Below are 14,440 nucleotides of genomic sequence, written 5' to 3' on the forward strand. Positions count from 1 at the left end.
GACTATTACCAGAGCATGATCTATTAGAAAATTGATAAGCAACTACAGTCATACTAAGGAAACACTCTCTATTTTATGAAGAAATTACTGCAACAAGTTTTTCTATTTGTATACTTCCCCAGTTTCCACTTTGCACACCCAACCTTTCTCACATAAACATGCATTCTACATGTTTCAGGGGGCTTTCAGCTCCACGCTGACAGAAATATCCTTTGAGCAGCTCTTAAAATTTATATATTTAAATATTTTTGCAGAGGAACCAGAAATCTTCCTTGATATTGGAGCACAGGATTTGCTTTCTTGTCGTGCTGGCACAACAATTAAAATCCCAGCTGTTATCAAGGGTCGTCCAGTTCCAAAAACATTTTGGGAGTATGAAGGAAAAGCAAAAACAGCAGCAAAGGTTAGTAAAAGAAATAGCTTTTTTTCTACACCTGTTTCTAGACATTTAAGCCTATTCCCTTTTATATTTATATAATTTCCCTTTGTTTATAGGAGGGAGGTCATAATGTACCTGAAGAAGCTCAGGTAAAGCAAACAATTTTTTTAATGTCAGTATTGTTGCATTTTTCAAACATTAAAATATTTAAAGTTGATCTATAACTTCTCTTTCTTCTTATAATACACAGGTGGAAGCAACTGATACACGTTCAGAGATTATCATCCCTGAGTGCAACAGAAGTCATTCTGGACGATACAGTATTACAGCAAAGAATAAAGCAGGACAAAAAACAGTGCATGTCAGAGTCAATGTGCTTGGTATGACTTGTATATATTGAAGTATTCAAATACTAGATTTTACTCTTATTTTTCTACATACTTATGTAAAATTGTGTCTGTTGTGCTTTTATCTTAACAGATGTCCCCGGTCCACCAAAAGACCTAAAAGTAAGTGATATCACAAGAGGTAGCTGTAAACTTTCATGGAAGATGCCAGATGATGATGGTGGAGACAGAATCAGAGGCTATGTTATAGAAAAAAGAACTATTGATGGGAAGGCCTGGACTAAAGTCAATGCAAACTGTGGCAGTACCTCCTTTGTTGTACCTGATCTCATATCTGGCCAAGAGTATTTCTTCCGGGTACGTGCAGAAAACCGTTTTGGTGTTGGCCCTCCTGCAGAAACCATCCAACGGACCACAGCCAGGGATCCAATTCGTAAGTAAAATTAAATTCAAACAAATCATTTAAAACCAGATGTTACCGTACAGTGGATTTATTCACATTTCTGTTTTGGTTGTGAAGATCCTCCTGATCCGCCTATTAAACTAAGGATTGGCCTTGTAACCAAGAACACAGTGAGCTTGACATGGAAACCACCAAAGAATGATGGTGGAGCTCCAGTTACACATTATAATGTTGAATGTCTCCGCTGGGATCGTACTGGAGAAGTGAAAGAGTCTTGGAAGCAATGCAACAGACGTGATGTGGAAGAAACAAAGTTTACTGTTGAGGATCTTGTAGAAGGTGGAGAATATGAATTCAGAGTCAAAGCTGTAAATATAGCAGGTCCTAGCAGACCATCAGCCACTGTTGGCCCACTTGTTGTCAAAGACCAGACCTGTAAGTACAAACTGATACCAGTAAATACAAATTTAATTTTAAAATTATGAACTATTTTTTATGTTATTTTTTCAACATTTCATTGTAGGTCCACCATCTATTGAGCTCAAAGAATTTATGGAGGTTGAAGAAGGAACAGATGTTAAAATTGTGGCCAAGATAAAGGGTGTACCCTTCCCCACATTAACATGGCTAAAAGCCTCTCCAAAGAAACCAGATGACAAATCCCCAGTGCTCTACGATCAACATGTCAACAAGATTGTTGATGAAGATACTTGCACTTTATTAATTCAACAGTCTCGGAGAAATGATACAGGCTTATATACTATAACAGCTGTAAATAATCTGGGAACTGCTTCAAAGGAGATGAGGCTCAATGTTCTGGGTAGATATCAAGAACTCTTATACATTACAGAAATTGATAGCATTCGTTTGATACTTTAGTAGCATTTGAATTAATTCTTCTTTATTAAAATGTATCTTTTAGGTCGTCCTGGACCTCCAGTGGGACCTATTAAATTTGAATCCATTTTGGCTGATAAAATGACAATATCATGGCTTCCTCCATTAGATGATGGTGGTTCTAAGATTACAAACTATGTTATAGAGAAAAAAGAAGCAAATAGGAGGACATGGGTATCTGTTACTAATGAGCCTAAGGAATGCATATTCACTATTCCCAAGTTGATGGAAGGCCATGAGTATGTGTTCCGCATTATGGCACAAAACAAATATGGTATCGGAGAACCTTTGGATAGTGAGCCAGAAACAGCACGAAATATTTTCAGTAAGTAGAAATATACTTTCAAGTGATGGCAGTTGTTTCCATATGCTGGTATGTGTACAGAATCTCTTAAATACCACTACTACTTTTTTCTCTTCACTAAGTAAACTTTCTAGAATAGCTTGAAGAATTTTACCATTAGTACTTAGTTCTTAAAACCATGTGTAGCACTTAAAAATACTGTTCGTCCTCCTTGGTATATACTAAAATACAATCTCAACATTTTTAAGGCTTAAATATACAAATAAGTATTTATCTGATAAGATCCATGTCATTCTATTGTAGTCGAGACAGTATTAACCTCGCAATCTCAGGAAGGGTCAATTTCCTGCCTTCACTTCTTAAAGATAAATTAGACAGAGTAGCTCTGACATAGAAGAAGTGTTAGGGTGACAGGAGAAAATAATTATTAAAACATCCTGTGTTAGGCTGGGCACTGTAATGAGGTGGTGATCCAGAAAGGTAAGAAAAAAAAAATTGGCAATTGTTATTTAAAGGACAGATACTTTATTGTTCACAGAACTATCTGTACCTGAATAGGGATGAGAAACTGAATGAGGGAAGGAGGAGTCTTGTGCAGATAGGTAACTACCTAGTGCAATGGTGACTCTGTGAGTGCATAGCTGCTCTGCACGCTACCTGTCTCCATGTTTCTTTAGCATATTTTTTACAAGATATGTGTGAATTTTTTCCCCAGCTGTACCTGGACCTTGTGACAAGCCAACAGTTAGCAGTATAACACGTGACTCAATGACTGTAAACTGGGAAGAACCAGAACATGATGGTGGCTCTCCTATTACCGGTTACTGGTTGGAGCGCAAAGAGACCACTGGAAAGAGATGGACCAGGGTTAACCGAGATCCTATCAAGCCTATGACACTGGGGGTTTCATACAAAGTCACAGGTCTTATTGAAGGCTCTGAATATCAGTTCCGTGTTTCAGCTATCAATGCAGCTGGTGTTGGCCCACCGAGCATGCCATCTGATCCAGCACTTGCTAGAGATCCTATTGGTAAATATTTTAGATTCTTTTTTCCAAAATTTGAAAATATTCAAGTAGAACACACAATATATTGTTATGCTATGTGATGATATTTTTCAGCCCCACCCGGCCCTCCTATACCAAAAGTTACTGATTGGACAAAGTCTTCTGTAGACTTGGAGTGGACTCCACCAATAAAGGATGGTGGTTCCAGGGTCACTGGCTACATTGTTGAGTATAAAGAGGAAGGAAAGGAAGAATGGGAACGGGTAGGTGGAAAACTATTACACAATCTGCATTTCTTCTTTCTGTGTCTGTCAAAGTAAATTGCTGCAGAAAAAAAACAAACTATCATTTTCTTTATACATTTTTACTATTCAAGTTATTTTCTAAAAGTTTGCATTTTTGCCCCATAATTATCTTCATATGTTTAAAATATAAGACCAAACTTAAGTTAGTACTTGCCCCTTCTTAATATCAAGTTAACTTTGCAATTCCTAAACTTGGAATTTAATAATTTCTGTTTAAAGATGTGAGAAAGTGTGTAGGTGATTTGTTATTAAAAAGCCAAAAGACCAAGTTAGAACTGGCACAAAAGTAAGTTTCATTGGTATCAGACGGTGCCAAAGCATTTACAACCACTATGTCCCTACATTTTCCTCCTTTTTTCAATAATACGTTACTGAAAATTTAACTGGTGTGCATCTTGGGGATTCTTTATATCTCCATAAACATCTGGGTGCAATTTAAGTAATACCTAAATTTCCTACACTGTTTTCAGGTTAAAAGCCTTCATATTGGGGTTTGAAAAGAACAGAATTCCTTTTTCTGCCACTTTCACTTACATGAGTTTATGTGTCCAGAAACACATGTAATTCTTCTGAGACCAGACTATTGTGATTGCTGTAGCAACTGTCTCTGTAGAATTATCAAAACATAAATCTTTAGAATAGCTTGTATGTCCATGTTCTGTATTTCTTTACACAATTTCTGAATAATTCTATGTGAGGTAGATCCATATATGCTTAATACCACTGTGTGCTTGTAAATCTGAAATAATATCTGATGTAAGACTTGTTTCAAACTTTGCAAAGAAATGGATCATATCTTGATGTTAGCTGACATTACAACAATCTTTTCCAGGTAAAAGATAAAGAAATTAGAGGAACCAAGTTCGTTGTGGCAGGATTAAAAGAAGGATGTTTTTACAAATTTAGAGTTAGAGCAGTGAATGCTGCTGGCATCGGAGAACCTGGAGAAGTCACAGATGTTATTGAAATGAAGGACAGAATTGGTATTTATCATTTTCATTTACATTTTTAGTACCTCTAATTGAAAGTGAGAAAAAAATTCATTGAATTTTTTTGTTCACCTCCTTCAGTGGCTCCTGATATTAATTTGGATGCAAGTGTCAGGGACAGAATTGTTGTTCATGCTGGAGGAGTAATTCGGATCATAGCGTATGTCTCAGGAAAACCACCTCCAACAGTGACTTGGAGCAGGGATGACCACGCTTTGCCAGAAGAAGCCAAAATTGAAGAAACAGCTATTAGTTCTTCTTTAGTCATCAAGAATTGCAAAAGGAGTCACCAGGGTTTATACACTCTTCTTGCTAAAAATGACGGTGGTGAGAGGAAGAAGACAATTATTGTTGATGTGCTAGGTAAATAGCAACTTCAGTCCAGGTGAACAAGTATGATTTCTTAAAATTCAGCATGTATACTTAAATACTCCATTTTTTTCCTTGCTTTCAGATGTGCCAGGCCCAGTTGGAATGCCACTCCTTACTGAGAACCTCACCAATGACTCTTGTAAATTGTCATGGTTTACTCCAGAAGATGATGGTGGTTCTCCTATTACCAACTATATAATTGAAAAACGTGAAGCTGACCGTAGAGCTTGGACTCCAGTGAGCTACACAGTTACAAGACAGAATGCTACTGTTCAGGGACTCATTGAAGGGAAAGCCTATTTTTTCCGAATTGCAGCTGAGAATCTAATTGGCATGGGTCCATTCACAGAGACAACAAAAGAGATTGTCATTAGAGATCCAATAAGTAAGAATATTTTTGAGTTTGGATAACTGTCATAATATGAGGTGAATATGCAGGAGTATGCTGAATATGCAGAAAAATGCATTTACCATATTTTTTGTTTATTCACAGCTGTTCCTGACCGTCCAGAAGACTTGGAAGTAAAAGCAGTTACCAAGAACTCTGTTACACTAACTTGGAACCCTCCAAAATACAATGGAGGCTCAGATATCACCATGTATGTTCTAGAGAGCCGTCTCATTGGTAAAGACAAATTCCACAAAGTTACAAAGGAGAAAATGCTTGATAGGAAATACACTGTAGAAGGCTTGAAAGAGGGTGACACCTATGAGTATCGTGTGAGTGCTTGCAATATTGTGGGGCAAGGCAAGCCATCATTTTGCACTAAACCAATCACGTGCAAGGATGAAATTGGTATGTATCTTTTTCATATTTCTTTTGAAAACAGTGTTTACATTTACTGATTCCTTACTTTTTCTTATTAATATTGCTGACATTTTGGGGCATTCATGTTTTTCAATATTGTCTTTCAGCTCCTCCCACACTTGACCTTGACTTTAGAGACAAGCTTATTGTTCGAGTTGGTGAAGCTTTCAGCCTGACTGGACGTTACTCAGGCAAGCCTGCACCAAAGGTTACTTGGCTAAAGGATGATATTGTTGTGAAAGAAGATGACCGTATAAAGATCAAGACAACTCCTACAACTCTTTGCTTAGGGATACTAAAATCTGTCCGTGAAGACACAGGCAAATATTGTGTGACTGTAGAGAACAGCACAGGAGCAAGAAAAGGATTTTGTCAAGTGAATGTTGTTGGTAGGTTTTACTGAACAACAGTATTGTCTGTTATTTATTAGTGATTTGAAGTAATTGAATTATATAAAATGTAGGTATTGAAATGTGGTTTTTATTACAATATTTTGATTTACTGCATTTTTAGTTATACTGAAAAGCTACTTATTAATTTCGAGTACGTAGTTAAATCTGGATTAGTTTATTCAGGATGAATAATTTAATGTCTCTAAATGCATTTAGAGACCATCAACACTGTAGAAAATGTTAATCACCAAATACTTTATAAGCATTAAGAAATTAAGTCCAGTGAGTCAAATATATATTAAGGAGGAATAGTCCTGAGGTCTTGATTCCTTATTAAAACTGTGATGTCAGGTTTCTCATTTTATACTGTATTTACTGTATTGACACTTTTTAATCTATGATGTTATGTGAAGTTCATATAAAAGCATGGATATGCTTTATTTTTTCTCAAACAGATCGCCCATCACCTCCAGTAGGCCCAGTTATATTTGATGAAGTCTATAAAGATCATATGGTCGTTTCCTGGAAACCTCCATTAGATGACGGAGGCAGTGAAATCACAAATTACATTATTGAGAAGAAGGATACACACAAAGACCTGTGGATGCCAGTTACATCTGCCACAGTGAAAACAACATGCAAAGTTCCTAAGCTGCTTGAAGGAAGAGAATATCAAATTCGAATTTATGCTGAAAATCTTTATGGCATAAGTGATCCTCTCATCTCTGATGAGATGAAAGCCAAGGACCGTTTCCGTATGTTTCTCATTTGCAACCTTACTTTAATGCTCTAATCTTTATTCTGTTTGTAATGCTTATACACTCTTTTTTTTTTCCCCATCCCAGGTGTTCCTGATGCACCTGAGCAACCAATCATTAAGGATGTTACCAAAGACTCTGCAGTAGTGGTTTGGAACAAACCGTATGATGGAGGCAAGCCAATAACAAACTATATTGTAGAAAAGAAGGAAACAATGGCTACAAGATGGGTCAAAGCTACCAAAGACCCAATTTTCCCGAGTACAAAGTTCAAAGTACCTGATCTCCTTGAAGGCTGTGAATATGAATTCCGTGTTTCAGCAGAAAATGAAATTGGTGTTGGTGATCCTAGTCCACCATCAAAGCCAATTTTCGCTAGAGATCCAATCGGTAAAGTATCAAATTTCATTTCTCATTGAAATTTTAATGCACTCTTAATTTCAGTTAGAAAAGGATTTTAATAGTTTCTCTTTTTTTGCTTCTTTAACAGCAAAACCAAGTCCACCTGTTAATCCTGAAGCAGTAGATAAAACTAAAAATTCAGTTGATTTATCTTGGCAACCACCACGCCACGATGGAAATGGAAAGATAATTGGCTACCTAATAGAGTATCAGAAAGTTGGAGATGAAGAATGGAAACAGGCTAATCTTACAGCAGATTCTTGTCCTGACACAAAATACAAAGTCACTGGCCTTACTGAGGGTTTGACCTATAAGTTCAGGGTGAAGGCAGTCAATGCAGCAGGTGAATCTGATCCAGCCCACGTTCGTGATCCAGTAGAAGTAAAAGACAGGCTTGGTGAGTTTAATAAAATCAGATAAGTTTACCTAAGAACATTTTTTTTCCCCCTCATTTTCCTCAAAACTTATCTTTTTGATTCCAGAACCTCCTGAGTTGATACTTGATGCTAATATGGCCCGAGAACAGCATGTAAAAGCTGGAGATACCCTGCGACTTAGTGCTGTTATTAAAGGTGTTCCATTCCCAAAAGTTACCTGGAAGAAAGGAGATCATGAAGTCTCACCCAAAGCTGATATTGAGGTTACAGGAGTTGGTAGTAAGCTTGAAATTCGTAACACGGTCCATGAAGATGGTGGAATTTACTCCCTGACAGTTGAAAATCCAGCTGGTTCAAAGACTGTTTCAGTAAAAGTCGTGGTCTTAGGTAATCTTTTTGATGTTCCTTTTATACCACATCTTCTTATTCTACAAATAGAGATTAAGAGATAAAGGAATTTCTGAAAAATATCAATAAACAAAGTTTTATAAAAAATACACAGTAGAAAAAGGACTAAAAATTACATTAAATATATTATCTTGAAATTTACTTAAACTTTATAAGAAATGCTTTGATTATCAAATAAATAACAGATTTCATTTTTATCAATTTTAGATAAGCCTGGTCCACCCAGAAATCTGAAAGTCAGTGATGTTAGAAGCGACTCTTGCTATCTCACTTGGATGGAACCAGAAGATGATGGTGGCTCTGTCATTACCAACTATGTGGTGGAAAGGAAAGATGTAGCTTCTGCACAGTGGGTAGCCATCTCATCATCCTCCAAGAAACGCAGTCATATGGCTAAATATCTGATGGAAGGCACTCAGTATCAATTCCGAGTTGCAGCTGAGAATCAGTTTGGTAGAGGTCCATATGTGGAAACACTTAAGCCTATTAAAGCTATAGATCCACTGCGTAAGTGTTTTTAAGTTACATAATTTGTTTTTTTAATATTGTTATTGGTAATTTTGAGATTGTCATGTTGGTATGAATGTGAACATGATACACTGATACCATAGATTTTTCATCCTAGTAACCATTTTGTGTTTTTATTTTAAAAGATCCTCCAGGGCCACCAAAGAATCTGCATCATGTAGATGTTGACAAGACTGAAGTTTCCCTTGTTTGGGATCGACCAGATCGTGATGGTGGTGCTGAGATAACTGGATATTTGGTGGAATATCAAGAAGATGGTGCAGATGAATGGACAAAGTTCCAGACGGTCCCTATGCTAGACTGTGTTGTTACAGGCCTACAAAAAGGAAAAATATACAAATTCCGTGTGAGAGCTCAGAATATTGTTGGTCTCAGCCTTCCTGATACAACTATACCAATAGAGTGTCAAGAAAAACTAGGTAATTTTTGGTTTTTCGTGTTGTTTCACTTATTCTTTCTCTCTTTCTTTATGCATTTCCCTTGAAAAGGTAATTTCTGTTTTTCTGTCATTTCAGTACCTCCATCTGTGGAACTAGATGTGAAGTTAATTGAAGGTCTTGTTGTTAAAGCTGGAACCACAGTGCGGCTTCCAGCAATTATGAGAGGTGTGCCAGTTCCCACTGCAAAATGGGTTACTGATGACACTGAAATTAAACCAGATGGCAAATACAAGATTGAGACTGACAATTATTCAACCGTGCTTACTATTAAAGACTGTGTAAGAAAAGATACAGGAGAATATCTACTCACAGTATCTAATGCAGCTGGCAGCAAAACTGTGGCTCTACACCTTACAGTTTTGGACGTTCCTGGCCCACCAACTGGTCCGATTAATATTCTTGAAGTAACACCAGAATACATGGTTATTTCTTGGCGCCCTCCTAAAGATGATGGTGGGAGTCCTATAATTAATTATATTGTTGAGAAGCGTCAATCAAAGAAAGAAACTTGGGGAGTGGTTAGCTCTGGAACAAGTCACACAAAAATTAAGGTTCCACGACTGCAGAAAGGCTATGAATATATTTTCCGTGTTCGTGCAGAAAATAAGATAGGCATTGGTGCACCCCTTGATTCAGAACCAACAGTTGCTAAATATATGTTTGATCCACCATCCCCACCTGGTAAACCAACTGTTTATGATATTACAGAAAATGCTGCAACAGTGTCTTGGACCCTACCAAAATCTGATGGTGGAACTCCAATAACTGGTTACATACTTGAACGTCGGGAAGCATCTGGTAAATGGGTGCGTGTCAATAAGACACCTATACTTGATATGAAATACAGAGTCACTGGTCTTTTTGAAGGCAACACATACGAATTCAGAGTTTTTGCAGAAAACATGGTGGGTTTAAGCAAACCATCTCCAAGCTCTGATCCAATAAAAGCATCACGCCCAATCACTCCTCCTGGACCACCTATAAATCCAAAATTAAAAGACAAAACTAAAGAAACAGCTGATCTTGTGTGGACAAAGCCGCTCAAAGATGGTGGCAGCCCAATTCTGGGATACATTGTGGAATGTCAGAAAACTGGAACTACACAGTGGAATAGGATTAATAAGGATGAACTCATTAGACAGTGTGCTTTCAGAGTACCTGGATTAATAGAAGGAAATGAGTATAAGTTCCGAATAAAAGCTGTCAACATTGTGGGAGAGGGAGAACCAAGAGAACTGGCAGAAACTGTACTTGCAAAGGATATCCTTTCTCCTCCAGAAATAAGCCTAGATGTGACCTGTCGAGATTTAATTACTGTCCGAGTAGGTCAAACAATACGCATTACTGGTAAGGTAAAAGGCAGGCCAGATCCTGAAATAACGTGGTCTAAAGATGGCAAAGTACTAGTCCAAGAAAAGCATGTTGAAATACTCCATGATCTACCGAATGTTGAACTGCAAGTGAAAGAAGCCAAAAGATCTGATCACGGCAAATATATAATAGCAGCTAAGAACAGCTGTGGACAGGCTCAAGCTTTTGCTATTGTTAATGTACTTGACAGACCTGGACCATGTCAAAACCTGAAAATAAGCTATGTCACAAAAGACTCTTGTATGATTTCTTGGGAGAGTCCAGTGGATAATGGTGGCTCTGAAATTACAAATTACATAGTAGAGTACCGTCAACCAAATCAAAGGGGATGGTCAATTGTCTCCTCTGATGTCACTAAACGATTAGTAAAGGCAAATCTTGTAGAGAACCGTGAATACTTCTTCAGAGTTTGTGCAGAAAACAAAATAGGTCCAGGGCCTTGCATTGAGACCAAGACTCCCATCCTTGCCATCAATCCTATTGACAAGCCTGGAGAGCCAGAAAATCTTCACATTGCAGAGAAAGGGAAGACATTTGTATATCTGAAATGGAGAAGGCCAGATTATGATGGTGGAAGTCCCAATTTAAGTTATCATGTTGAGAGAAAACTGAAAGATTCAGATGAATGGGAAAGGGTTCACAAAGGCAGCATTAAGGAAACACACTACATGGTAGATAGATGTATGGAAAATAAGACTTACCAATTCCGAGTTCAAACCAAGAATGAGGCTGGTGAAAGTGGCTGGGTGAAAACAGCTGAAGTTGTTGTGAAGGAAGATCTGCAGAAACCAGTGCTAGACTTGAAGTTAAGTGGGGTTTTAACTGTGAAGGCAGGTGACCCAATTAGAATTGAGGCTGGAGTCAGAGGAAAACCACAGCCTGAAGTTGTATGGACAAAAGACAAAGATGCCACAGATCTCACCAGATCTCCAAGAATCAGTATTGAAACAACTTCTGACACATCGAAGTTTGTTCTCACAAAATCAAGGCGTAGTGATGGTGGGAAATATGTGATTACTGCAACTAACACAGCTGGTAGCTTCGTGGCATATGCTACTGTTATTGTCTTGGATAAACCTGGTCCTGTAAGAAACTTAAAAGTCACTGACATTTCAAGTGATAGATGTACTGTTACTTGGGACCCGCCAGAAGATGATGGTGGTTGTGAAATACAGAACTACATCCTGGAAAAATGTGAAAGCAAGCGTATGGTTTGGTCTACATTCTCTTCTTCTGTCCTAACAAACTATGCAAAAGTGACACGTCTCATTGAAGGTAATGAATATATATTCAGAGTGCGTGCAGAGAATAAAATGGGCACTGGTCCACCAACAGAAACACACCCAATTATTGCAAAAACAAAATATGATAGACCTGGACGCCCTGACCCTCCAGATGTCACAAGAGTTAGCAAAGAAGAGATGACTGTAGTTTGGAATCCACCAGAATATGATGGTGGCAAATCAATTACAGGATACATTTTAGAGAAGAAAGAGAAACGATCACTGAGATGGGTTCCTGTTACTAAGACTGCAATCCCAGAGAGACGCAAGAAGGTTACTAATCTCTTCCCTGGTCATGAATATCAGTTCCGCGTCAGTGCTGAAAATGAAGTCGGACTTGGAGAACCAAGTTTGCCATCAAGACCTGTAGTAGCCAAAGACCCGATAGGTATAATACCATTGAATTTTTATATTTTTTTTAATGTAACATGATAGATGACTAAATTGTACAGCTGTGTTCTTATTTGTAATTTTTTCTGTCTTTCAGAACCACCTGGTCCTCCCACAAACTTGAGAGTGGTTGATAGCACAAAGACTTCCATAACCCTTGGCTGGGGAAAACCAGTGTACGATGGTGGTGCTCCAATTATTGGATATGTTGTGGAAATAAGACCAAAAGTTGAGGGTGCTGATCCTGAAGCAGGATGGAAACGATGTAATGTTGCTGCCCAAGTTATTCACACAGAATTTACAGCCACCAGCCTGGATGAGAAGCAATTATATGAGTTCAGAGTTTCTGCCCAAAACCAGGTTGGCCTTGGTCGGCCAGCTGAACTGAAAGAAGCTGTGTCTCCCAAAGAAATTCTTGGTGAGTTTCCCCATCCGCTTTATCAGTGTTTACATCCAGCCTCTATTTGCTTTAGGTTTACTTTATTCACATGCTAAACTTTGCATTTTATTTCTTTAATTTTGTCTTTCAGAACCTCCTGAGATTGAGTTGGATGCAAGCATGAGAAAGTTAGTCACAGTCAGGGCAGGATGCCCTATTAGACTTTTTGCCATTGTTAGGGGCCGCCCAGCACCAAAAGTCACCTGGAGGAGAATGGGTGTTGATAATGTCATCAGAAAAGGACAAGTTGATCTGGTTGACACTATGGCCTTCTGTGTCATTCCCGATTCAACACGTGATGACTCAGGCAAATATTCATTGACACTTGTTAATGCAGCTGGAGAAAAGGCTGTATTTGTGAATGTCAGAGTCCTGGGTAAGTAATAAGACAAATATCTTTAGACAATTTTATAACTATATTGAATGTTCATTGCAGAAATATTTATGACTCCTAGATCCTACAGTTTTTGAGCATAACTGTATCAGCTAACACTAACTCCCCCCATATAGAAAGCTGTTAACCCCCTTTAATTTCAACTTTTCAAGAAGAAAAGTCTAACGTAAATTGAAATTTCTTTATAGATACTCCTGGACCTGTGTCAGACTTCAAGGTTTCAGATGTCACCAAGATGTCATGCCATCTTTCATGGGCACCTCCAGAGAATGATGGGGGTAGCCCCGTGACTCATTACATCCTGCAGAAACGTGAGGCTGACAGGAAGACCTGGGCAACAGTCACTGCAGAACTAAAGAAAACTAGTTTCCAAATAGCAAACCTTGTGCCTGGAAATGAATATTATTTTAGAGTGACGGCAGTCAATGAATATGGGTCAGGTGTTCCAAGTGACATACCAAAACCTGTTCTAGCAACAGATCCTCTAAGTAAGTATGCCTTTATGTACATTTTATGTTTTTTTGCTAACTTTAATAAGATTTTGTGTTTCTTGAAAGCTACTGTTCCTAAACTGGACAGTGCTACTAACTACTCAATGATAAACATAAATATTCATGTACCAGTTCCTTTAAAATAATATGGTCTATGAATATAGTACCTTTGCAATTATTAAGAATTCAGCTCTTTTCTATATTGTCCTTGTTGAATTAGCATGGCTAACATCTGATAATTCAACAAATACTCAAGAGCCAGAAAATCTTGGAAATTCAGTGTTTAATGTGTTTCTTTTTTTCTTTTGCCCTGAAAGGTGAACCTGATCCACCAAGAAAACTTGAAGTTACTGAAATTACAAAGAATAGTGCTACTTTAGGCTGGCTGCCACCACTGCGTGATGGAGGCTCTAAAATTGATGGGTACATTGTTAGCTACAAAGAAGATGACCAACCAGCGGATCGCTGGACAGAGTATTCTGTTGTCAAAGATCTCTCAATTGTTGTAGCTGGTCTGAAGGAGGGAAAGAAGTACAACTTTAGAGTGGCAGCTAGAAATGCTGTAGGAGTAAGTTTGCCAATACAAGCTGAAGGAGCATTTGAAATTAAAGAACAACTCAGTAAGTAGCAATTTAAATACTACCTATGTTGCAATATACTGCTTTAATAATAAAATGAGGAAAAATTATAGTTCTTTAACTCATAGAAAGACATATGCTTTATGAAGTTATCTGGATGATGAAGGTTTACTGTACTGAATATTTTGACAGCTCAGAAAGAATGAGACAACCACTAATTCAGAATTATTCAATAATTCTTCAGGTATGGTTTCAGTTGAAACTAGAAAGTAGGAATTAGGGAGAAGTAATAAACTCCTTTGATGAACTTAAAATGAAAGAGAAAAAGAGTCAGACTGGTAGTTTTAGAGATAAAAGGGGCGAAAAGTGGCACCTGTTT

At 37.8% G+C, this 14,440-nt stretch overlaps 1 protein-coding gene across 1 annotated transcript in view; it reads left to right on the forward strand.

The window, feature by feature from the left end:
* Positions 1-14,440, forward strand: part of TTN (titin) — a 244,207-nt gene that overhangs the window by 174,937 nt on the left and 54,830 nt on the right. Inside the window, exons 223-247 of the mRNA XM_017834916.1 lie at positions 255-403; positions 496-528; positions 630-759; positions 860-1,159; positions 1,247-1,564; positions 1,653-1,949; positions 2,052-2,351; positions 3,046-3,360; positions 3,451-3,599; positions 4,474-4,624; positions 4,712-4,993; positions 5,085-5,387; positions 5,496-5,798; positions 5,918-6,199; positions 6,658-6,957; positions 7,048-7,350; positions 7,451-7,759; positions 7,845-8,126; positions 8,355-8,654; positions 8,801-9,094; positions 9,191-12,157; positions 12,257-12,577; positions 12,690-12,974; positions 13,181-13,480; positions 13,801-14,103. Of these exons, the coding sequence (XP_017690405.1) occupies positions 255-403; positions 496-528; positions 630-759; positions 860-1,159; positions 1,247-1,564; positions 1,653-1,949; positions 2,052-2,351; positions 3,046-3,360; positions 3,451-3,599; positions 4,474-4,624; positions 4,712-4,993; positions 5,085-5,387; positions 5,496-5,798; positions 5,918-6,199; positions 6,658-6,957; positions 7,048-7,350; positions 7,451-7,759; positions 7,845-8,126; positions 8,355-8,654; positions 8,801-9,094; positions 9,191-12,157; positions 12,257-12,577; positions 12,690-12,974; positions 13,181-13,480; positions 13,801-14,103 (9,276 nt within the window). The remainder of the gene's footprint in view (positions 1-254; positions 404-495; positions 529-629; positions 760-859; positions 1,160-1,246; positions 1,565-1,652; positions 1,950-2,051; positions 2,352-3,045; positions 3,361-3,450; positions 3,600-4,473; positions 4,625-4,711; positions 4,994-5,084; positions 5,388-5,495; positions 5,799-5,917; positions 6,200-6,657; positions 6,958-7,047; positions 7,351-7,450; positions 7,760-7,844; positions 8,127-8,354; positions 8,655-8,800; positions 9,095-9,190; positions 12,158-12,256; positions 12,578-12,689; positions 12,975-13,180; positions 13,481-13,800; positions 14,104-14,440) is intronic.

This window comes from Lepidothrix coronata, unplaced genomic scaffold, assembly GCF_001604755.1.
Source record: "Lepidothrix coronata isolate B3197 unplaced genomic scaffold, Lepidothrix_coronata-1.0 Scaffold7, whole genome shotgun sequence".
Taxonomy (NCBI): Eukaryota; Metazoa; Chordata; class Aves; order Passeriformes; family Pipridae; genus Lepidothrix; species Lepidothrix coronata.